The sequence below is a fragment of the Zingiber officinale genome, chromosome 2A (assembly GCF_018446385.1).
Source record: "Zingiber officinale cultivar Zhangliang chromosome 2A, Zo_v1.1, whole genome shotgun sequence".
Taxonomy (NCBI): Eukaryota; Viridiplantae; Streptophyta; class Magnoliopsida; order Zingiberales; family Zingiberaceae; genus Zingiber; species Zingiber officinale.
In genome coordinates, this window is record NC_055988.1 from 149,764,224 (window position 1) to 149,790,232 (window position 26,009).

The 26,009-nt window shown below is 39.8% G+C and overlaps 1 protein-coding gene across 1 annotated transcript; it reads left to right on the plus strand.

Annotated features, from left to right (window-relative positions):
* Nucleotides 1-15,815: 15,815 nt before the first annotated feature.
* On the plus strand, nucleotides 15,816-16,452 carry LOC122040146. Its single transcript, XM_042599491.1, has one exon. The coding sequence runs from the start codon at nucleotides 15,868-15,870 to the stop codon at nucleotides 16,351-16,353; it is 486 nt and encodes a 161-aa protein (XP_042455425.1). The 5' UTR covers nucleotides 15,816-15,867; the 3' UTR covers nucleotides 16,354-16,452.
* The last annotated feature ends 9,557 nt before the right edge of the window (nucleotides 16,453-26,009 follow it).

Below are 26,009 nucleotides of genomic sequence, written 5' to 3' on the forward strand. Positions count from 1 at the left end.
CATGCCTAGAAAAAGTAGGTCTAGGAATATCCATGGTGGACATGTTGACTCTAGGTTTAGGAACCTAGAAAGGGAAAATTAAGCTCTGAAGGCAAAGCTTGATAAGTTAGAGAAAACCCTAGAAAGATTCAATGTTGGATCTAAGAGTTTAGGTATGGTGTTAGGTAGTCAAAGACCTAACAATGATAGATTGGGTCTAGGAGACCGATCTAGTGTCTCTAAGGCTAAGCGAAAGTCTTATGCTAGGGTTGTATATGACTATAGCAAGGAGAAGTCAATAAATGGAAAAGGAAAGTCATTAAAGGTAAGGAAAAATTAACCAAGGACAAGGTGTCCAAGGTTAAGAAGGTTAGGTTTGTAGGCCAAGTATCATCGGAGGTGCACCGATGTGGCCTAGCAATTGTGGATGAGTCACCTAGGGAGGTGACTAAGGTTAAGAGCTCTAGGGAGAGCTCAAAGAGTTAAATTGAGACTCATAATCAATGGATCTCAAGTGAGTTTTACTTGGGAGTCTAAGTTGGGTCATGGAATGTGACGAGTGGTTTGGATACAGACTTAAGTCTTAAACCTAAAGATTTGGTACAATTGAGTTGTGTTTTATGTTTGAAAATATGACATTGGGATCATAGTGCATCATAATTGATTTTGGATGTATAGATGTCATATAAACCAATGCTAGGGATGTATTGTGGGTTAGTATGAGCAAATACATCAAGAGGAAGCCAAAATTAGAACTTTAAATCAAGGTTCAATTAAACCATTTAGATAGTTTTGGGTTTAATGTCAATCTTGGGATTTGTGATAGATACATTTTTGAATATATTTTTTTCAAGTAGACACTAGTAAAACAGACCTCTCCATAAAATTTGGGGATCTTTGGAGATTTGTGAAATTATTGACGCATTTCTGAAATTGGATTCAAAATGTTGATTAGGCTAAAATTAGGGTGTCAGTCGACTAGTAATAGTATATTTCGAACATAGAATGGTTCTGTGAGTTGAATTCGATAGGAGCAGTCGACTAGTGCTTCTAGCAGTCGATTGATACCAGCCTAAAATTATTTTTCAGTGCTAATTTTGATCGGGGTGTAGCCTTGGCAACGTAAGTCCATTCGGCGGTGTAAGTCCAAGTGTGTAGCCTTGGCAACATAAGTCCATTCGGCGGTGTAAGTCTAAGTGTGTAGTTTTGACAACGTAAGTCCATTCGGCGGTGTAAGTCCAAGTGTGTAGCCTTGGCAACGTAAGTCCATTGTTTTTAGCATGTTTATTTACTATTTGTTTTTCCTAACTTAAATGATTGCCAAACATCAAAAAGGAGGAGATTGTTGGAGCAATTCCATTAGTCCGTGAGACCATGTGTTTTGATGTTTGGGCAAAGAGTTTAAGTTAGGTTCACCCTTGTATTTGATATGTGTATATGAGTGTGCAGATTTGTAGGATACACATATGACTCAGGTTGATGGCTTCGGGTCCGGTGAAGGATGGAGCATCCGAGGGACCGTGGATAAGACAGCAAGGACAAGGGTCGAGGGAAACAACTTCGAGGCATACGCAAAGGATGACATTGGGACAAGTCGCAGGCTTGGGTGCATTCGAAGGACGAGAGCCAAAGAAAGTAGGCTTGAAGGCAAGAAGTCAAAGTTGCAATGAAGAGTCAAGTGAATTGTAAGGGTGAGGGTCCAAGTGTTGAGAGATTGTACTCGGGTATCAGTCAACTGATAGTTGCATCAGTCGACTGGTGTAGTCGATTGGGCAATCGATTGGGAGCGAACAGAATGCTTTTGTTCGCTCAACCAGTGTGGAACAGTTAACTAGTACTTTTACCAGTCGATTGGTATCGAGTTATTGGGATGTAATGGTCGAATCTCCATAGAGGACAATCGACTGATGATTTTGACAATCGACTGGTAGACGGGGTTTTCCAAATCATGGCCTATATAACCAAGGCTTTGGAGTTTAGTTAAGGCTGACGAAATAGAGGTGATTAACTCCTATTAGTAATCTACTAGTGCCCTAACTTCTCAAGAGTTCTTGTGAGAGTTGTATTAAGGTTTCTCTACCCACAAGGAGATACATAAGCTACCTGGAGTTTGCCAGGAGTCATCCACTGACGGATCAGGATCGTCCATCTTACAAACAGCCGTGGAGTAGAAGCCCTAATCACCGAACCACGTTAAAGGAACGTGTTAGCGGTTTGCTCTTCCTTTGTCTTTAGCTTTCTTTGTATTCATATTAGTTTGTATTTCTGCTGTGCAAACTAACAAGTGTAGGAAGCGATCGAATTAGGGGTAACTTCTATTCAACCCCCCTTCTAGCTGGCCACAAGATCCCCAACAGGCCCTATTCTGATTCGTTCCTACCATGAGCACGAATCGTCGTCGTCTTTGCCTGAGTCATCTTCCATCCGACACAGTCGCCACCGTATGCTTGGACACTGGTGCACCTCCTTTGACTAGGCAAGTCGATGACCCTTCTCCATTACACAGACCAGCCGTCCACTCCTCTTATGCGAGGCTACCTTAGTGATGCTTTGGTTGTCGCCATGCTGTTGCCCTCTTCACCCGTTGCCTACACTTTGGTTGTCGCCATCACTATTGTCCTTTGAACCGGGTAAACGTGGCTAGTCATGGCCACTGTAGCCAGCCAACGACTGTCGATATCGGTCGTAATCGTGGCCATACACGTCCGGATACGACCGCGACCACTCCGTCCATACGCTGCCACAGTTGCTAGCATGCAGCCGTAGTCATACGTGGTCTACTCCACCACCCTTTCATGCCAGCCGAGTGTGAGCACCTACTGTTGTGGGCAGCCTCTGCCATAGATGTACCGGTCATTAATGTTATCCTGGCCACTACCAGCCACTATCAGTTAGCATAGCTTGTCGACCGCTGTGAGCATCCACCAGAAGAAAATCGGCTAGGGTAAAGAAGTAATTAGACTTGAATCATAATTTGGTTGATTAAATCCTATTAGCTCCAATTAGCGGAGTAAATTCATGATGAGTAGTGGTATGATAGAGTTATGACGTGTGTTCTACATTGTAGGATTATGATTTAAAGTAGACTCTTTAATGTGAAGACATTCAACATGATCTATATATCAGGTGGGTAGTTCCTGCTTGTTTTCTTTAGATCTTTGATCTTAGTGCATAATTGTTTATTGTCACATCTTGATTAGGTCGCAGTTACTTACTTATCTTAAGTTCATTCTATCTTCTTCTTGAGCTTAACCTTTTATTGCTTGAGCTTATATTTTGATCTATTTTGATATCTATGTAGTATTCTTTGTTTCCATGCATGTATTGTTTGAGCATTACCATAGTATAGCTACAGATTTATGTTTGGATATTTACATCATATAGTGATACAATTGAGCTTTAATTATATGTTAGTGATACTATAGTATAGTTGTATACTTATATGAGTGCATATATGTTAGCAAGACTATATCTGCATATACGGGATAAATATCTTACCCTAGCAAAGTGATAGGAGTATCCCACTAGGTTATTTTTTTTGGGCTAACATCTAAGACTACTTGATTTAGATCCCATTGTTTGATTATATGTATGATGATACCATGAAATTAATTGAGATATTATGACTAGATGATTGGTATTCTCTTGATGAGATTGGTTGACTAGTATTTGATAGGCGTGATTGTTAGGACCAAAAGAAATTTAGATATCTCCACAATTATTGTCCACTTTGGACCTAAGCTCTCGTGGTTTTGCTCTTGGGCTCTGTCCAAAAGGCCTCATACCAATGAAAATATATTTCTCTTATAAATCCATGATCTTTCCCATGTGTTCAATGTAGGACTATTTTTGCAACATTGCAACTCCAACAATCTCCCTTAAACAAAGGACCATAGGATCCCCCTCAAGTATTGGGTCACTCTTGATATGCTCAGAGCCTCCCCTACTTCGTTCAAGGTTTAACCCACATGGTTCAATCTTGGATCATGACTCTGGCTCGTGCTTTTTTCGACGGTTAGTCTAGTAAAGAGCAACTTCACTTAGATACTAATTGAAGGATCGAAAGAAATTTAGATATCTCTATAATGGTATAATATTATCCATTTTGGGCCTAAGCTTTCATGGTTTTACTTTTAGGTTCTACCAAAGACCTCATACTAATAGAGATATCTTTCTCTTATAAATTCATGATCTTTCCATGTGTTTTCAATGTGGAACTTTATTTGCAACCTTACAACTCCAACAGTGATTGTTCATTTGTTGTTGATACATTAGTAAGATTCAACCATAGTATAGGATATTGAGTATCTTACTAGATCATTAGATCTTGTATGGCCGGCTAGAAGGGGGGTTGGATAGACGGTGCCCCCAAATCAATCGCTTCCTACGTATTTGTTAGCATAGAGGAATACAAACAATGCAAACACAAATACGCAAGCTAAAGATAAAGAAGAAACAAGCAAATTACTACACGTTGTTTAACGTGGTTCAGAGATAAGACTCCTACTCCACAGCTGTCCGTAAGGTGGATGATCCTGATTCGTCGGTGAATAACTCCCTGGCAAACTTCGGCTAGTACATGTAGCTCCTTATGGGTAGAGAAACCTCACCACAACTCTCACAAGAACACACAAGACACTAGGGCACAGGTAAACTACTAATAGGGGCTAACCACCTCTATTTCGTTAGCCTTAACTAAACTCCAAAGCCTTGGTTATATAGGCCACGGTTTGGAAAACTCCGCCTACCAGTCGATTGCCAAAACCATCAGTTGATTGCCCTCTATGGATATTCGACCGTTACAATCCAACGGCTCGATACCAATTGATTGATCCACACTGGCTGAGCGAACAGAAGCATTATGTTCGCTCCCAATCGACTGAACCAGTCGACTGATGAAACTACCAGTCGACTGGTACCCAAGTACAATCTCTCAGCACTCGGACCCTCACCCTTACAGCTCACTTGACTCTTCATTGCAGCCTTGACCTCTTGCCTTCAAGCCTACTTCCTTTGGCTCTCATCCCTCGGATGCATTCAAGTCCGCAGCTCGCCCCCAATGTCATCTTTCACATATACCTCGAAGTTGCTTCCCTCGACCCTTGTCCTTGTTGCTTTATCCACGGTCCCTCGGATGCTCAATCCTTCACCAGATCCAAAGCCATCAAGCTGAGTTATATATGTATCCTGCAAACCTGCACACTCACATATACATATCAAATACAAGGATGAACTTAAATTCTTTGCCCAAACATCAAAACACATGATCGCACGGACCATTGGGATTACTCCAACATTCTCCCCCTTTTTGATGTTTAGCAATACATTTAAGTTAGGAAAAATATAATAGCAAATAAACATGCTAAAAATAATGGACTTACGTTGCCAAGGATACACACTTGGACTTACACCGCCTAATGGATTTACGTTGCCAAGACTACACACTTGCCCACTCACATGTGGATTCAAGCTGAGTTATATGTGTATCCTGCAAACCTGCACACTCACATACACATATCAATACAAGGGTGAACCTAACTTAAACCCTTTTCCCAAACACCAAAACGCAAGGTCGCACGGACCATTGGGATTGCTCCAACAATCTCCCCTTTTTTGATGTTTGGCAATACGTTTAAGTTAGGGAAAACATAATAGCAAATAAATATGTGAAAAACAATGGACTTATGTTGCCAAGGATATACACTTGGACTTACATCGCCGAATGGACTTACGTTGCCAAGGCTACACACTTGGACTTACACCGCCAATTAGACTTATGTTGCCAAGGCTACACACTTAGACTTACACCGCCAAATGGACTTACGTTGCCAATGCTACACACTTGGACTTACACTGCCGAAAAAAATACAAACATGCATTGGAACATATCTCAAGGCTCCCCATACACCTATGCTCTCTATTGAGCTAAGAATTTTATCATAGGGATATTTAAAAACCTATCACAAGGCTCCCCCTACATCTATGCTCCCCATTGAGTTAGGAATTTTACCAAATGCAAAGGTATTTAAGGTTTCCTTAACTAAACCTTACTTCTCCCCCTTTGACTAATATTAAAAAGCTTCCAACAATATTCCAATTGTCGAAAACTTGATCATCAAATTGACCTAAACTCATGTATTTATCCCAACATGGATCTCATACACCAAAATGAATTATCCGGGCCAAAATCAATGCTGAAAATAATTTCAGACTTTTATCAGTCGATTGATAAAAGTACCAGTTGATTGCCCTTATCGAAACAAACTCACAAAACCATTCTGTGTTCGATAAACACTGTTACCAGTCGACTAGTAACTGCATCAGTCGACTGACATACTGTTTTCAGCCCAAACAGCATTCTGAACCCAACTTCAGAAATACATCAAATATTCTACAAACATCCAAAATTTTCCAAATTTTATGGAGAAGTCTGTTTTACCCATGTCTACTTGGGAAAAATACATTAAAAAATGTATCTACCACCAATCCCAAGATTAATACAAAATTCAAAATTAGCTAAATAGTTTAATTGAACCTTGACCTAAAGTCATAATTTTAGCTTCCTCTTAATGTATTTGGTCATACCAAATCATAATACATCCCTATTATTAGTTTATATGACATCTATACATCCAAAAGCAATTATCATATAATATGACCCCTGTTGGTTGCTACTCGAAAAGCCTAGAGGTTCCACTGTACAAAAATTTTGTACAAAGGTCTGAACCTTTTCCTAGCTACCATGTGTTCTTTTAAATTAAATTTTGGATCGCCTGCGGAACTTAACACGTTTGATCCAAAACTTAATCTATTCGTTCTTTTAGGTTTTGACTTGGGTCTCCTGCGGAGCTTAACACGTTCGACCCAAATCACCTTAAGTTATTAATTCCATTAAATATTAATTTCCATAATTGGTTCCCAGTACTGACGTGGCGAGGCACACGACCTTCTTGGATATGGGAGCAACCACCACCGACTAGACAAAACCTTTTATGGAAAGCTAATATTTAATCTCCTAAAATAACTTTAGGTTAATCGAAAAGAACAATCAAATCACAAGGATAAATAAAACAAAAAAAAACACAACATCGAAAAACATATTCGAAATACTAGAATCGTAAGCCTCTTGTATTTAGTATTATTTCCATAAATAACTAGTATGATGCGGAAAGGAAAAATTACTAGTTATACCTTCTAGAAAGACCTCTTGATCTTCTACCGTATTCCTCTTCTAACCTCGGACGTTGTGTGGGCAACGATCTTCCGAGATGAGAAAACACCAACAACCTTCTTCTCCTCCTAGCTAGGTTCGGCCACAATAAGGAAGCTTTACCAAGGATGAAGAACAAAACACCAATCAAGCTCCAAGAGATGCAAGCTTTCTCTCCTTCTTCTTCTTCTTCTACTCCAAGTAGTATCCGGCCACCACAAAAGCTCCAAGGGAGATGAAGGATTCGGCCACCACAAGAGGAAGAGAGGGAGAGGATGATGGCCGGCCACAACACCAAGGAAAAGAGGGAGAGAAATAATAAAGGTTGTATCCAATGAAGGCACCCCCACCCCTTCTTTTATATTCCTTAGCCTTGGTAAATTAGGAAATTTAATTACAATAAAATTTCCTTAATTTCCTTGACATGATTTAATTGAGAAAAATAAAATAAAATTTCCCAATTAAACTATAATGGCCGGCCACATCATGGAGGAATAAATTAGACAAGTTTTAATCAACAAATTAAAACTTCCTAATTTGTTTCCGGAAATTTTAAAAATAAAATTTCTCTTCAAAAATCTCTTCATGGTTGATAAAAAGAAATTTTTATAATTTTAATTTTTCAACATGTGAATAATTTTTAAAGAGAAAATAAAATATCTCACCAATCTACAAATAAGGAAAGAGATTTAATCTCTTTCTTTAATCTTTTGTAGATCCTTTACAAGAGAGATATTTTTAATTTTAATTCTCTTTAATAAATTATATCTTCCACATAATAAAAATTAAAATTAAAATTCTTTTAAATTTAATATGGCCGGCCCCCTCTAGCTTGGGTTCAAGCTAGGGCCGACCACCTTAAACCATGCTTAGGCCGACCCTAGCTTGATTCCAAGCTAGCTTGGCCGGCCCCCTTTAGGTGGGTATAGAAGGTGGGTATAGGTGGGTATAGTACTCTATAAATAAGAGGCTATGATAGGGACCGATAGGAGGAATTGGTTTTGGTCTCTCGATAAAATTAAGCATCCCATGTTCGCCCTGAACACACAACTTAATTTTATCAATAATAATTCATTCCACTAGAGAACTATTATCGAACTACCGCACCAATCCCAAATTACATTTTTGGGCTCCTTCTTATTATGAGTGTGTTAGTCTCCCTGTGTTTAAGATATCGAATGTCCACTAATTAAGTGAGTTACTGACAACTCATTTAATTAATATCTTAGTCCAAGAGTAGTACCACTCAACCTTATCGCCATGTCGGACTAAGTCCACTTGCAGGGTTTAACATGACAATCCTTATGAGCTCCTCTTGGGGACATTATCAACCTAGTATCTCTAGGACACAGTTTCCTTCTATAATCAACAACACACACTATAAGTGATATCATTTCCCAACTTATCGGGTTTATTGATTCATCGAACTAAATCTCACCCATTGATAAATTAAAGAAATAAATATCAAATATATGTCATTGTTATTATATTAGGATTAAGAGCACACACTTCCATAATAACTGAGATATATGTTCCTTTATAAAGTCAGTATAAAAGAAACAACCTCAAATGACCCTATTCAATACACTCTAAGTGTACTAGTGTAATTATATAGTCAAGATAAACTAATTCCTAATTACACTACGACCTTCCAATGGTTTGTTCCTTTCCATTTTGGTCGTGAGCTACTGTTTATAATTTATAAGGTACTGATAACATCATCTTCTGCATGTGACACCACATACTATGTTATCTACAATATAAATTAATTGAACAACTACAAATAAATTGACCAAATGTGATTCTTTATTCAACATAAATGTTTACAAAAGCTTAGGCTTTCAGTATACACTCCAACAACCCCAATGTCATATTTCCTTACATGAAACACAACCCAAATGTGTCAATTCCCTAAGGTTGAGACTCAAATCCATTTCCAAACCTTTTAGCACATTTCAAGACCCAATCTAGACTCCCAAGTAAAATCCACTTGAGATTCATTTGTCATGGGTCTCAAATTGACTCTTAGAGCTCTCCCTAGAGCTCTTAACCTTAGCCACCTCCCTAGGTGACTCATTTACAATTGATAAGCCACATCGGTGCACATCCGGTGACATTTGGCATACAAACCTAACCTTCTTAACCTTGGACACCTTGTCCTTGGTTAACTTCTCTTTACCATTAAATGGATTTCCCTTGTCATTTATTGGATTCTCCTTACTATAGTCATATGCAACCCTAGCATAAGACTTTCCCTTAGCATTGGAGACATTAGATCGATATACTAAACCCGATCTATCATTGTTGGGTCTTTAGCTACCCAACACCATACTTAACCCTCTAGATCCAACCGTGAATCTAGCTAGGGTTTTCTCCAAACTATCAAGCTTTGCCTTCAAAGCTTGATTTTCCCTTTCTAGGTTCCTAATCCTAGAATTGACTTGTCCACATTGGACATTCCTAGACTTAGCCATTTTTCTAGGCATATGTCTCCCCTTCTTGGGATTTTTGCCTAAGTTCCCCTTAGGTTTACCATTTCTAAAGTTATCATGAATGAGTCTCCTAGGGTTATGATCTACATTGGCCCTATTTATATCATGATATCTAAAGTCAAAATTATGCATGGGCAGATAATGAAAATTCTTCCTAGCATGCATAGGAGTATAAGAATTTAAATTAACCTTCAAGTTAGGATATACCTCCCTTACCCTTGAAACTCCCCCTCGACTTGAGCTTTTCTTCTTCTCCATTTCTTTAGATGCTCTAACTTCTTGAGCTCTTTCTTCCTTGGGTATCTTGTGTGGTAGTGTCCCATCTCCCCACACGTGAAGCATTTAATTCGCATTCTCCTTTTTTGGGCTTCTTCATTCCTACAACCCATGTTAGTATTTAAATTAACTTGAATGAGTTTAGGAGTTACCTCTCTCTTACCCAATGGACATATACTCTTGTAGTGTCCCTTCTTATTGCACCCGAATCATATTATGTGGTCCTTTGACTTCACTTCGGTGGAGATGCTTCCAAGGTTGACTTCCAAGAGTTCCTCTTCACTTGTCATGAACTCTTCTTCAACCCTTGAGGATGTTGATAATGTTGGTGCAATCGACCTCTAGGGTTTTGATGTTTGATAATATGACCAAGGGTTGACCCAAACAGGACTTGATGTTTGGGAGAGAGAAGTCTAGTAGGACTAGATGACTAGTAAAGGTAAGTCCTAACCAAAGGTTAGGCAAAATGGAAGTCCCGGTGAGTGAAACAGAGCCCTAGCGAGTGAAGCTAGGTGGTGGAAGTTCCGGTGAGTGAAGCTGGACCCTAGTGAGTGAAGCTAGGTGGTGGAAGTCCCGGTGAATAAAGTCGGACTCTAGTGAGTGAAGCTAGGTGGAGGAAGTCCTGGTGAGTGAAGTCAGGCCCTAGTGAATGAAGTTAGGTGGAGGAAGTCCTAGTGAGTGAAGTCAAGCAATGGAAGTCCTAGTGAGTGAAGCTAGGCAACCCTAGGAGGTAACCCTAGGTTATACTTGAATTCTGTTAATACTATGTTAACTCAGTGTTGCAGGGAAGCTCATCTAGGTTGACGGGCTGACCAGGTAGCTAACACGAAGTCCAGACGGAGTCGAAGGGCTGACCAGACGTCTGACAGGTAAGTTAAGGTAAGTCACTGGAGGGGAGTGACTGTGAGGACGCGTTCCTGGGAAGGGAACATTAGGCGTCGATCCGACTTAGATATACTTAGATCCATTTTAGATATCTAAGTCGAGATCATTATTAGATTCCGGTCTTGAGGAGATGGAATCTAATTACTATTCTGCTTACCTATAAATTGTGCTAACATTCTATTTTGCAGGATATAACTTATACTTGCCTCGGACTAACATTTTCTTGCATGCAGGAGATTGCTGGAAAACATGGGTCCGAGCGCTCGGAGGCAAGTTTTATCCCCAAACGAGCCTCACCATGTGGAGCACCCTGGTTGGCTTGGGTACGTCACATTCATGGTGCCCCGAAGGGATCCGGGCACCCCGAACCTCCTATATAAGGAGGGTGAAGGCTGGAGCAAATCAACAATGAACGATCTGCTCTCCTGTGCTCCTGCGACGCTGCGAAGGCTCTCCGACAAGTTTTGTTTTCTTATTATTATCTTATTGTCGGTTTCTTTTCCTTTACTAAAATTCCTGTACTGCATTTGTAAAAACATTTCGAATTATTAGTAATTACCCAACGAAAGCACTCAACGAGTGCGGGCCTTGGAGTTGGAGTCGACAAAGGCTCAGAACCAAGTAAAACGACCTTGTTAGCATTGTTGTTTTTCGTTTATTCCGCTGCGTATTTACTCACTCAAGTTTTAAATCGATATTCACCCCCCCCCCTCTATCGAATTTACGATCCAACAGATAATACTTCCTCATTTTTCTTTTCGTCGGATGTGATCGAATTCACTTCCTCTTCCTCTTTTGATGTTGAATTGGTCTTCACATTTGATTGGTCCTTTTCCTCCTCTTGGACCACTTCATCCCTTTCTTCAAATTTGTTCTCCTCTTGTGTAGGCATGAGTTCTTTGCCTAGAACTTTCATCACTTTGCTCCATAATTCGTGGGCATTCTCATATTCACCTACATCACTTATCATGTTAGGCGGTAAAATATCAATTAAAATCGATATTACCTTTGAATTTGCATTTGCCCATGACATTTGTTCTTCCGTCCAATATCGCGGTCAGAGTTTCTTCCCTTTCTTATCTTTTGGAACTTTGAATGGCTCCTTGATCATCATCATAGTGTCCCAATCCGTGTCGAAGAAGACCTCCATCTTCATCATCCAAAATGTGATGCCCCTTAGGCTTCCTCCTTCAAACTTTGGAAGTGCTATCAAGTCGGTCATCTTTTGCTCCCTTAGCGGTTAGTCCAATGAAGAGCATTCTCGCTCTGATACCACTTGTTAGAGATCTTGTATGACCAGCTATAAGGGGAGTTGGATAGACGGTGACCCCAAATCAATAGCTTCTTATGTATTTGTTAGCACAACGGAATACAAACAATACAAACACAAATACGCAAGCTAAAGACAAAAAAGAAACAAGCAACCCACTACACGTTGTTTAACGTGGTTCGGAGATAAGGTTCCTACTCCATGGTTGTCCGTAAGGTGGATGATCCCGATCCGTCAGTGAATGACTCCCCGGCAAACTTCGACTAGCTCACGTAGCTCCTTATGGGTAGAGAAACCTCACCACAACTCTCACAAGAACACACGAGATGCTAAGGCACAGGTAGACTACTAATAGGGGTTAACCACCTCTATTTCATTAGCCTTAACCAAGCTCCAAAGACTTGGTTATATAGGCCACAGTTTGGAAAACTCCGGCTACCATTCGACTGCCAAAACCATCAGTCGACTGCCCTCTGTGGATATTCGACCGTTATAATCCAACGGCTCGATACCAATCGACTGGTGAAAGTACTAGTCGACTGATCCACATTGGCTGAGCGAACAGAAGCATTCTGTTTGCTCCCAGTCGACTACCTAGTCAACTGAACCAGTTGATTGATGAAACTACCAGTCGACTGGTACCCGAGTACAATCTCTCAGCACTCGGACCCTCACCCTTACTACTCACTTCACTCTTCGTTGCAGCATTGACCTCTTGCCTTCAAGCCTACTTACTTTGGCTCTTGTCCCTCGGATGCATTCAAGACTGCAGCTCGCCCCCAATGTCATCCTTCGCGTATGCCTCGAAGTTACTTCCCTCGACCCTTGTCCTTACTACCTTGTCCAAGGTCTCTTAGATGCTCCATCCTTCACTGGACCCGAAGTCATCAAGCTGAGTCATATGTGTATCCTGTAAACCTGCACACTCATATACACATATCAAATACAAGGATGAACCTAACTTAAACCCTTTACTCAAACATCAAAACACATGGTCGCACGAACCATTGAGATTGCTCCAACAGGCTCATGCCTATATGCTAGTGAGGTTAGACCGAGGTATAGCTATAGAGCATTATATTGAATATGATGATCCACTTTTTGCTTATCATTACATTGTTATGTCCTGACAATTGTTGTCTGACTCATTCGTGGTTGAGAGAGTCATCAACGATCGTTAGCATATCTTGTCGACCATTATTTTCCATTCATGGTTGAAAAAGTTGTCAACAATCATGATGCATATGACTGTCCACATGACCATTTGTGGTAGCGTTTTCGCTTGTAGTTTATAGCTAGATAGCCACATATATATCCTATCTTCCCATGAGGTCATCTGTGGTAGAGTGTTTTTTCTCAGACAATGGTCACTTATAAATCTTGTCTGCTCACGAGACCATCTGTGGTAGAGAGTTCTCCCGCAGACAGTGACTAGTTACATACCCTGACTGCCCACAGGACCATCTATGGAAGAGCGTTCTCCCGTAGTCAATGGCTGAGGAGCTAGATAGCTACCTCAACCTGTCCATCCACGGGACCATCCGTGGTAGAGCGTTCTTCCACGGACAATGACTATATATACATCCTGACCGCTTACGAGACTCATTCGTGATCACATATTGTTGTGCTAGTCAGGACTAGCTATATGCTTGCTATATGACAATTATGTATTTATTCATATAGGTTTGGATGTACTGTATATACTCCCGGTCTATTGGTTATACCTAATTAAGCAAGTTAGTGGAGTGTTTTATTGTTATTTATGCTTTTGGTTAGCAGATGATTATGCCAGCGCTCTTATTTTTATAGTAAGTATTTTACATGAGATTGCATCCTTCGATCTTCTCATATTTAGTATCATGCACTATCTTATTATACCTACTAAGTTATTATACTCAATATCCCTTGCTTTTCCCTTATCTTTTAAGTTAGCAGATAGAAGATATGTTGTGTCACTCAGGGGTCCTGGCTACTAGTCCGATATTACACTCAAGATCGTATTTTTCCATGTTATGTTTTGCTACTTTATATTTGCACTTGATTTTGTTTGTGGATTTTAGTCTTATAGTGTACTTTTATTCGGTTGTGTTATCTATTGTGTTAAGCCATGTCGGCAGGTAGTCGTTTATATTTTCTATGTTATGTCGAAATCATGTAAATTCCTCTGTATTGTTGTTGCTTTATTTTATCTTTCGTTGTGTATTTATGTCCATGTTGTGGACTTATATCATATTGTATCGTACATTATCACTAGGGATATCGTCTATTTTACTGAACAAGTATATCTCTAGGGTGTGACATTTTCTTTGAAGACATGCTTTCATCTGGAATTGATTTATGTCTAATTATAATAAATCTATCACCTTCTGATTAATTAGACACCCAGTGAGAACTTACATATAAAATTGTTAGTTCCATATAAGTTGGCATGCTTCATTGATTTGTTGGAAATTTACTTGTGGATGAGTGGAGCCGAGCTGAATTGTCTTTCCATTTCCAAAAGTTTGGTGTTAGAGGAATAAAAACTGAAATTAAGAACCATTTAAAAGCAATTTGCCTTAAATCAAGATTAAGATATAAATGAATTAAGCCGTTTGTAAATTATTCAGATCTCGGTTAAAAGAAATCATTAAAATTTGTTCGATTAAATTGACGAGTCGAATTTGAACTTGATTTTGAACTCGAAAATATTATCGAGCCGAGCTTGAGCTTAACAGTATTTAATTCACAAGCTCATGAACATAATCGCTTAGAGGAATAAAAATTGAAATTAAGAAACATTCAAAGGCAATTTACCTTAAATCATGATAAGGGTATAAACGAATCAAGCCGTTCGTGAACTATTCGAATCTCGGTTCGAAAAAAATTCACTCAAGTTCATTCAATTAAGTTAACGAGTCGAACTCGATCCTAATTTCAAACTCAAAAATATTATTAAGCCGAGCTCGAGTTTCGTTTAAAGATTTGTAAATGTATTAGTTAAAAGGCTTATGAACATTTTTGTTATGAGGTTCATTTATCTTTTATAAATTATAAATATAATAATATCTTAATAATTAAAATTTAAAAATAAAACAATATCATTAACTAAACTTGATTAATTAAAATTTTAAGTAAAATAACACCATTAATTAGAACTCGATTATGCGAATAACGAGCTAGTACTTGAGCTTTTAAAAATATCTAAAAGTTATATGTCAATGAGCTGAGCTCTAACTACGCTCATTTAATTTGTAAAATATTATTTTCAAGCTGTTTATAAACTATTTAATTTTATTATGAATCAAACTCGACCTTTACAATTAAAGCTTAATCGAACCCGAGACGAACACAAATTTAGAGAAAAATCAATTGATCCGAGCTTACTCCAGTCCATCCACCCATTCATGAGCCCTTTGTTAATAGTCTCTTCATATTGGTCTAGTGGCTAGCGCATAAAATATTATCATCATGAGATTTAGAGTTCGAATCTCGATAAAATCGAGGTAAATATCTCCCTTATGTATTAGTCACTATTCCAAAAACTAATAGTCATCCGTGATTTATCTCCTCCGTATTGACCCTTGAACGGATTGAAGGGGGCTTGGAGTCGAGCGTATTCATGAGCCCTTCGTTAAAAGCTTACTGCAATTTTATGGAGTTTGTGGGCAAAAATGTAAAACTAACCAGGTAAGAATGTAAGATACTAAGATCGGATAAGATTGGGCGTACTGCAAACCACTGAGGTGCGAGTGAAGAGAAAGCGAAGCGCAGCCATGGATTCCAGATTGCTGCATCCTTCAACCCTCTCTCCCAACCCCTGCTGCTTCCCAAGACCCCGCCTTTCCCCTCGCCCTCGCCTTCTCCTTCCCCGAGCAACCACCGACGGGGACGCCACCGACGCCGGCGACAGGCAGGCCGAGAGCGCGGCGGTTCCTTCCTCCCCCTCTCCGCCCGCGCTCAATATCAGGTACCGGTCCCGCTCGCGGGTGCGGCGGCAGGAGGAGCAGCAGAAGAGCGCCCCCCGGAAGCAGCCGCCACCCAAGAAGGATTGGGAGTCGATGACGCCGGGCGAGAAGGCGGTGGAGCTCTACGTGGGGGAGAAGGGCCTCCTCTTCTGGCTCAACAAGATCGCCTACGCCTTGATCTTCGTCATCGCTGGCGGGTGGATCCTCTTCCGCTTCATCGGTCCTGCGCTCGGCCTCTACCAGCTCGACTCCGCTCCTTTGTCCCCTTCCGCCATATTCAAAGCCTCGCCCTAAACCAAGTTAGGATTTTCTGAGAACGTTCCTTTTGCACGATATATTGTAATCATCATTTCCTTACCAAGTCTCTATTCAAAAATGTCAACTTTCTCTCAATTTCTGAGTGCAGTAATATTTTGCCATAACAAATAGGCTGGACTAATTAACCTAGAAGCAGAAACAAATATTTCAAGATTCAAAATGCACAATTCTGATTGCTAATAATGTACTGTAATATTTGTAAAAATGTGAAGCAATTATCTTCACCTCTCACAAACCAATTACTTGCTTTGGCTTCATAATACAATGGTAACCTTCAGCAAGAAAGACACAGCAATAGTAGTGGAAATGGAAGAAATATGAAACCAAGGAGAATAAGATAACAAAAGAAACAAAATAGCTTGCTGACTATGAGAAGGATGCATCTGCAAATGCTCCCAAGACTGTCAATAATGCAACTAGAATCCTGAAAAGGAATTGAATAATTCATGTCATGTTTGTTTATCCAAACACACAGAGGAATTTAGTCTGCTAATACAGAAAAAAACTTAACTGTCTAATAATGGCACCAGAAACGCAATTGCCCAATCTCTGGCTTGTTCAATTCTATGGTCTTGTGGGTTGTGGCACTTGTAAGATGGATAAGCATAGCCAAAAACCAGTCTGCAGAGTGCAGAAATCACAACACACCAGCTTCTCAATCTAAACATCGCAATTTAAACCAGTCTGGATGTCTTACATCAGAACTCTGAAAATGAACGAAGCTACCATGATCCCTCCACCAAAAACCAAATAGCAACATAAACGCATGTTGATTAAAAAAAAAGATTATGATAGCTTAGTCAGAAAGAAAAGGATCGAATGTGGGATTTTGAAAACTAAATCATTAGGTGTTAAACGGGATAACGCATTCCATGTTTGCATACAGGAACTTCTGATTCAAAGCTGAAATCAAATGCATCGTCGTGAATCCTCATTGAAGGCCACGAAAAATAAATCAAGGAAGAGAAAAAATAATGGCACCTCGGATCGGGCGACGAGGTAGGGAGATGGCGAGGGAAGAGTGGGAAGCGGATTGGGGACGAATGTGTTGACATTTATCCACCAAGAATGAGGAGACCGCGACAGCCGACAGGTATTAGGGTTGAGTCTAGAGCCGACATCATCCAACTTCGAATTTGCTCCTCTCCCTCTCGATCGCTTTCTCGCCGCCGGAAAGGGTAGCTGCAGTCACGAATTCCGCCAATCTTTATTAAATACAAATAAATTAAGTAGAAATCTTTTAGGGCAAAAATCGTGCCTTTCTATTTTTTTACTGGGTAATAGATAATGCTTATGCCAACTAATTCTGAAATAGTGGCTCGGTTCCATTAAAAATTTTTATGGATTATTAAAATGAATAAGAAAGCTCTTACAGTGAATGATCTATCAACTTAGTGTTCTTAGATTAATCGTTCATTAAAAAAAATTTATCCATTAATTACTAAAACTTGTTGGGATCTTGATGGCCAACTAAAGGGGGTGAATAACCGATTACCCACGATATTCACTTCCTACACTTGTTAGCACAGCAGAATATAAAACAAACTATAAGTACTAATGAAAGCTAACCCTAGAAGACAATACATGATAAGAAAAATAAACACAAACCCACACATGTTCGTTTAACATGATTCGAAGATGATGCTCTTACTCCACGGCTATCCGTAAAGTGGGCAATCCCTATCCGTTAGTAGATGATTCCTCGGCAAACTTCGGCTAGCTCAAACCTCTTTGTCGATGGAGAAACCTCATCACAACTCAATCAAAAGCACGAGGATCACACGAGAGCTTGGTGACTTTAATTAGGCGTTAACGACCTCTAATTTCGTCACTAAGCTCAGTCACCGCAAGCTCCATTAGTAAGTTGATTTTACTGTTACTAGTCGACTAGCCTTGTACCAATCGACTAGTGCTGGCCAACAACACTCCATAGAATCCACGATTTTGCCAACGGCTCTTTACCAGTCGACTGCTACAGTGTACTAGTTGACTGACTACAGTACCAATCGACTAGCTACAGTGTACTAGTCAACTGACTACAGTACTAGTAGACTCATTTTTACAGTCGTCAAGCATAGAAACATTCTATGCCCTGCCCCAGTCGATTGATCCAGATGCCATTTGACTAGTAAAAGCCTAAACATAAAGTTTTACCCCGAGTACAATCTTTCATGCACTCGTCCTCGCCCACACAACCTCGACTTTGTCATTTAGCCATCTTCCATCAGCCTTGCGTCGCTTGAATGCTTCCCCATCCTTCACGTTTTGCCTTCAAGATATTTCCTTCGGCCTTATCCTTGTTGTCGGGTCTTCTCATGACTTTGTCTTCTAGCCTCCTCCATCAGCCTTGCGTCCCTTAGATGCTTCTCTATCCTTCACGTCTTGCCTTTAAGATATTTCTTTCGACCTTGTCCTTGTTGTCGGATCTTCTCATGACCTTGCCTTTTAGCCTCATTCATCAACCTCCCTCAGATGCTTCCATATCCTTCACGACTTGCCTTCAAGAGTTTCCTTTGGCCTCGGTCTTCATCCTTGCCAAGCTACACTTGAACTTACGTTACCAAAACTACACACTTGGACTTACACTGCCAATATTCACCCTTGGACTTTACCTTTGCCAACATCTCACTTATACTTTTCTTGTTGTACCTACATCCTGCATACTCACAAGCGCATATTAAATACAACAATAAATCTAACTTAAACTTTTACCCAAATATCAAAACCTAAGGTCACACCGATTGCTCCAACAAAACTAGCCCCGGGACTCGATCCTTAGATTCTTATTGATTTATTAGCATAACAACGTAATATTCTATCAGCATTTTTGGTGATGTTACAGTAGTTACAAAGCTACTGTCGGTGCAGGTTGCACTAACGGTCTAACTCAGGTTTTGATGAATGACAAAATAAATTAAATTAGGTTTAATGTGAACTAATGATTTAACTAAGTGTGTAGGAGAAGTCCAGATGGGTCGACTGGATATCTGGTAAAAAAATCAGCTAGGTCGACGGCCCGATCGGATAGTTGGTATAGAGTCCAGATAGGTCGATGCTCGGAAGGGATCCGGGCGCCCGGAGTGGTTCGGGCGCCCGGAAGCGGTCTAGGCGCCTGGAATGCCCAAAATCTATCTTGTCACTAGCTTAGAGCACATTGATTGGATGACTATCGTCACGGTCCAAGCGCCTGGAACTGTCTATATAAGTAGCCTTCCACCAGGAGCAAAGAACAACAACTTTCTTCTGCAATTGCTTTCTTGCGTGCTGCTCCAAAGACGATCCTGCGACGCTGTGAAGTTTCTCCGACAACCTGCGACTCTGATTTTTATTTCCCTTGTCGTCGGTAATTTTATATTATAGTTCTTGTACTTAACGTGTAACCCTTTTTGCGATCTATTAGTGGATTGCCTAACGAAAGCACTCGACGAGTGTGGGTCTTGAAGTAGGAGTCAACAAAGGCTCCGAACCAAGTAAAACTTGGTTTGTTAGCGTTATTCTTATTTTTATCTTCCGCCGTGTAGTCAATTTAATTATTGATTTTCGACGATCGCTATTCACCCCCTCTAGCGTTCTTTCCGATCCAACAAGTGGTATCAGAGTAGGTACCGCTCTGATTTGGTGCAACCACCAATCAGGCAAAGGGGGTGAAATTTTTTTCTTATTTTCGGTTTTAAGTTTTTCTAACATAATCCAAATTGGTACAATTACTTCTTTGGAAATATTTTCTCATAGCAAACCAATCTGAATTGGTGCAACAACAATTCAGTTTTAATATTTTTATTTTTTTCCCCACACTACTAATCCAAGACCAAAAGTCTTGGGACCGTCTCTGTTTTTCTTTATTGTGTGCAAGAGAAATTGCCCAAAACGAGGGATACAACACTGTCCATCCTCCCCTCTTCAACGACGACAACTTCTCATACTAGAAGAAGCGAATGGAGGTCTATTTGAAGACTGACTTTGACCCGTGGTTCAACATAACCAGATGCTACAAGGCTCCAGTCGATAATGCCGGAATTTCGATGGACCCAGAATAGTGGAATCCAGAGATGAAGAAGAAAGCTCAAATAGATTTCAAGGCTCTGAACACCCTCTAGTGCAGACTAATGAAAGAAAAACTTAACCACGTCGGTCCACACATAAATGCGATGGAATTGTGGGACAACCTCATCGAATTGCACGAGGGAACCAGCGATGCAAAGGTAACCAAAAGAGACCCCTATCTAAATAAACTATTTAATATAAAAATGTAGGAAGGAAAGACCGTGAGTCAACTCCACGCGAGGATAAAGGATATCCTCAACGATCTTCACAACATCGGCTACCAAATGGAGAACCGCGACCTGATAAGGTATGCCCTTAACGCGTTTCCTCGAAATGCACTGTGAGCATCCATCATGGATGCTTATAAGATTTTGAAGAATTTTTCCAAATTAAAGTTAGATGAACTATTTTGTGAACTTGAACTCCATGAACAGACTAACTCAAAATAGGTCGAGAAAGGAATTGCCCTTTTTGCAGGTTCCTCCTGTTGGGTTCGTCGGGCCGCGAAAACCGCTTTTTCGCGTCGCGGAAACCCCGAGTCACCCAAAGCCGTAGATCCGTGCAAAGATTCGTAAACAAAAACTTTTTCGAAAAACTTTTTCTTGTACGAGTTTGTAAAACTTTAGATCTACACTAGATGAAAGTTATACCTTCGAAGCGAAGCCCTTCGCTTATCCCGCTCGTCCAAGGGGTTGTCGGATCTCTAGACCGTCAAGCGCCGGTCCTCTAGAAGTATCCACACGGACACGTAGGTGGAGAAAACCTCACACAAAGGTGTGCTAGCACCTTGGTGAGATTCAGCCAAGCAAGGAGGAGAGGGAGAGGGAGAGCTTGAGAGGAAGAAGGAGGAAGAGTCACCACCCTTGAATGAAAATGAATTCACACCAAGAAACAAAGTGGCCGACCACTTCTCAAAAACTCACAAAATTAATTGCATTAATTGCAATTAATATGAAACCATTAAGAGAGTGGCTTTGTAACTTCCATGAGGTGGCACCCATGATGATGTGGAACATCATTATTGGTCCACCTAATGCCAACTCACCAATGAGGTGGCAAAAGGTCAAGTCAAAATTGACCTTTGGTCTTCCTTCTCTAGTCAAGTCAAACTTGACTCAATCTCTACCATGGTTGATCTAATCCAACCATTTGATTCAAGCCAATTTAATATAATGAATCTAATTCATTAAATTAATTGATTTAATAAGTCATAATCTAAATTAGACTCATTAAATACATGAATCAACTTGAGTCGAACTCAAGTTAGCCCAATTAGGATTACTCTTAATCCAATTTGATTTATCAAATAAATCTAATCCTCTTGGTTCATCATATGAACCTAATCTCCATCTATATGTCCTAAGTGTGTGACCCTATAGGTTCTTGTAACGTTGGCAATGCCCTAAACTCATTTAGGAGCATAAGTAATGAGCGGTATCTAGCAACACATCATTACTACCCAAGTTACAAGAATGTCGAGATCCGACATCACCTTGTGACTACCAATTGTGACTCCTCACAAAATAATGACAAGTGTCATTCTATCCTAGACATCTAGATTGATCAATATGAGGCATAGACCGTGTCATCCTCTAATCAATCTAAATCTTGAACTCCAAGTAGACTCACTCGATCAAATGAGCTCAACATCTAATGTTGACTCATTTGGGCATGGCCATGCACTTAGTGGTCTCACTCTATCAAGAATACCGATGTCGCTCCCGTCATATGGGAGGGATAGATCCCATCTACATCACTCACATCCCTCTACATAATTCGTTATATACCCAGTAATCGCCTTTATAGTCCACCCAGTTACGGGTGACGTTTGACGAAACCAAAGCACATAACTCCTTATGTAGGGATCCATGGTGACTTCAGGTCTAAGGACTAATAGTCATACTAATAGCCACATGAGAAAGTATATGACACTCATATAACGATCCATGATACTTTCTCATGGCGGGTCATTCAGTATACATTCTCTAATGCATACCCATGTGTCAGCTTGATATCTCTATATCCATGACTTGTGAGATCAAGTCATCGAGCTGACCTACATGCTAGTCTTATTGTATTAACATTGTCCCTGAATGCTAATACTCGACTAGGAATGATTTAGAGTAGTGTTCCCTATATCATCTCACTATCGATTCAACTAATCGATTGATATAGGTATGAACCTTCTACTCAAGGACGCTATTATACTTAGTCTATTTGGCACTAATATAAATAAGTATAATAACCAAACAAATGCCTTTATTAATATAAAAGAATATGATATACATGAGTCCATACAATCATCAAATGATTGGCTCTAGGGCTCTAACTAACACCTCCAAAGACAAGTCAAGAACTAAACCTGAAGCTGAAGGTGAGCTTGACCAAGACCTAGAAGACGAAGAATACCTGGTGAACTTGGTAAGAAAAATGTTCACCAGGAGAAAGAAGAATTTAGTAGAAATGGCCTGCAGAAGATCAACCTCACCACCGATCCTAACAACAAAAACGTGACCTGCTTCGGATGCAACAAGAAGGGGCACTACAAGAACGAGTACCCAAAGATGAAGAATGACAAAACCAAGAAGAAAGCACTCAAGGCAACATGGGATGAATCATCTTCGGATGAATCGGACGCCGAAGAACAGAAGCACTGAAGTTACCTCACGCTGATGGCATGAGAATCAGAATCAGAAGGTGAATTGGAAGATGAGTCCAAACCCGAATCGAGCCACGAGTCCGTACTCATTTCCGAAGGTTCCGATGAGGAGCCCAAGTGGATATTGGACAGTGGTTGCTCCAAACACATGACTGGAGATCACACCAAATTCACTTTATTAACCTACAAAAGCTTAGGAACAGTTTCCTTTGGAAACAACGACAAACTCAAGGTAATTGGGATAGGTAATATTTGTTGGAGCAATCCCAATGGTCCGTGCGACCATGTGTTTTGGTGTTTGGGCAAAGGGTTTACATTAGGTTCACCTTTGTATTTGATATGTGTATATGAGTGTGCAGGTTTGCAGGATACACATATGACTCAGTTTGATGGCTTCGGGTCAGGTGAAGGATGGAGCATCCGAGGGACCGTGGACAAGGCAATAAGGACGAGGGTCGAGGGAAGCGACTTCGAGGCATACGCGAAGGATAGCATTGGGGACGAGCCGCGGGCTTGGATGCATCCGAGGGACTGTTGGAGTGTATACTGAAAGCCTAAGCTTTTGTAAACATTTGTCTTGAATAAAGAATCACATTTGGTCAAATTATCTACATTTGTTTGTAGTTGTTCAATTAATTTATATTGTAGATAACATAGCATGTGGTGTCATATGCAGAAGATAATGTTATCAGTACCTTATAAATTATAAACAGTAGCTCACGACCAAAATGGAAAGGAACAAACCATTAGAAGGTCGTAGTGTAATTAGGTATCAGTTTATCTTGACTGTATAATTACACTAGTACACTTAGAGTGTATTGAGTAGGACCATTTGAGGTCGTTTCTGTTATACTGATTTTATAAAGAAACAAAGTCCTCGGTTATTATGGAAGTGTGTGCTCTTAATCCTAATATAATAACAAGCACATATATTTGATATTTATTTCTTTAATTTATCAATGGGTGAGATTTAGTTCGATGAATAAATAAGCCCGATAAGTTGGGAAATGGTATCACTTATAGTGTATGTTGTTGATTATAGAAGGAAACTGTGTCCTAGAGATACTAGGTTGATAATGTCCCCAAGAGGAGCTCATAAGGATTGTCATGTTAAACCCTGCAGGTGGACTTAGTCCGACATGACGATAAGGTTGAGTGGTACTACTCTTGGACTAAGATATTAATTAAATGAGTTGTCAGTAACTCACTTAATTAGTGGACATTCGATATCTTAAACACAGGGAGACTAACACACTCATAATAAGAAGGAGCCCAAAAATATAATTTGGGATTGGTGCGGTAGTTCAATAATAGTTCTCTAGTGGAATGAATTATTATTGATAAAATTAAGTTGTGTTGGCGAACACGGGATGCTTAATTTTATCGGAGACCAAAACCAATTCCTCCTCTCGGTCCCTATCGTAGCCTCTTATTTATAGAGTACTATACCCACCTATACCTACCTTCTATACCCACCAATAGGTGGCCAAGCTAGCTTGGGAATCAAGCTAGGGCCGGCCTAAGTATAAGTTGGCCCTAGCTTGAACCCAAGCTAGTAGGGGCCGGCCAAAATAAATTAAAAAGAATTTTAATTTTAATTTTTATTATGTGGAAGAAATAATTTATTAAAGAGAATTTAAATTAAATTATCTCTCTTGTAAAATTTACAAAAGATTAAAGAAAGAGATTAGATCTCTTTCCTTATTTGTAGATTGGTGAGATATTTTATTTTCTCTTTAAAAATTATTCACATGTTGTAAAATTAAAATTATAGAAATTTCTTTTATTAACCATGTAGAGATTTTTAAAGAGAAATTTTAATTTTAAAATTTTCGGAAACAAATTAGGAAGTTTTAATTGTTGATTGAAACTTGTCCAATTTGTTCTCTAATGATGTGGCCGGCCAATGTAGATTTAATTGGGAAATTTTATTTTATTTTTCTCAATTAAATCATGTCAAGGAAATTGAGGAAATTTTATTGTAATTAAATTTCCTAATTTGCCTAGGCCAAGGAATATAAAAGAAGGGGTGAGGGTGCCTTCATGAGACACAACATCTATTATTTCTCTCCCTCTTTTGTTCCTTGGTGTGGCCGGCCATCCTCCTCTCTTCCTCTTGTGGTGGCCGAACCTCTCCTCTCCCTTGGAGCTTTTGTGGTGGCCGGATACTACTTGGAGAAGAAGAAGAAGAAGGAGAGAAAGCTAGCATCTCTTGGAGCTTGGTTAGTATTTTGTTTTTTCTCCTTGGTGAAGTTTTCCTTTGTGGCCGAACCTTGCTTGGAGGAGAAGAAGGTGGTTGGTGGTTTCTCATCTCGGAAGATCGTTGCCCACACAACGTCCGAGGTTAGAAGAGGAATACGGTAGAAGATCAAGAGGTTTTTCTACAAGGTATAACTAGTAATTTTTCTTTCCGCATCATGCTAGTTATTTATGGAAATAATACCAAATACAAGAGGCTTACGTTCTAGAATTTCGAATATGTTTTTCGATGTTGTGTTCTTTTGTTTTATTTTTCCTTGTGATTTGATTGTTCTCTTTCGGTTAACCTAAAGTTATTTTAGGAAATTAAATATTAGCTTTCTATAAAAGGTTTTGTCTAGTCGGTGGTGGTTGCTCCCATATCCAAGAAGGCCATGTGCCTCGCCACGTCAGTACTGGGAACCAATTATGGAAATTAATATTTAATGGAATTAATAACTTAAGGAGACTTGGGTCGAACGTGTAAAGTTCCGCAGGAGATCCAAGTCAAAACCTAAAAGAACAAATAGATTAAGTTTTGGATCAAACGTGTTAAGTTCCGCAGGCGATCCAAAATTTAATTTAAAAGAACACATGGTAGCTAGGAAAAGGTTCAGACCTTTGTACAAAATTTTTTGTACAGTGGAACCTATAGGTTTTCCGAGTAGCAACCAACAATTGGTATCAGAGC

What these genes read in the sequence shown, in the direction of transcription:
- LOC122040146 (XM_042599491.1), top strand. Translation starts at nt 15,868, where the DNA reads ATGGATTCCAGATTGCTGCATCCTTCAACCCTCTCTCCCAACCCCTGC.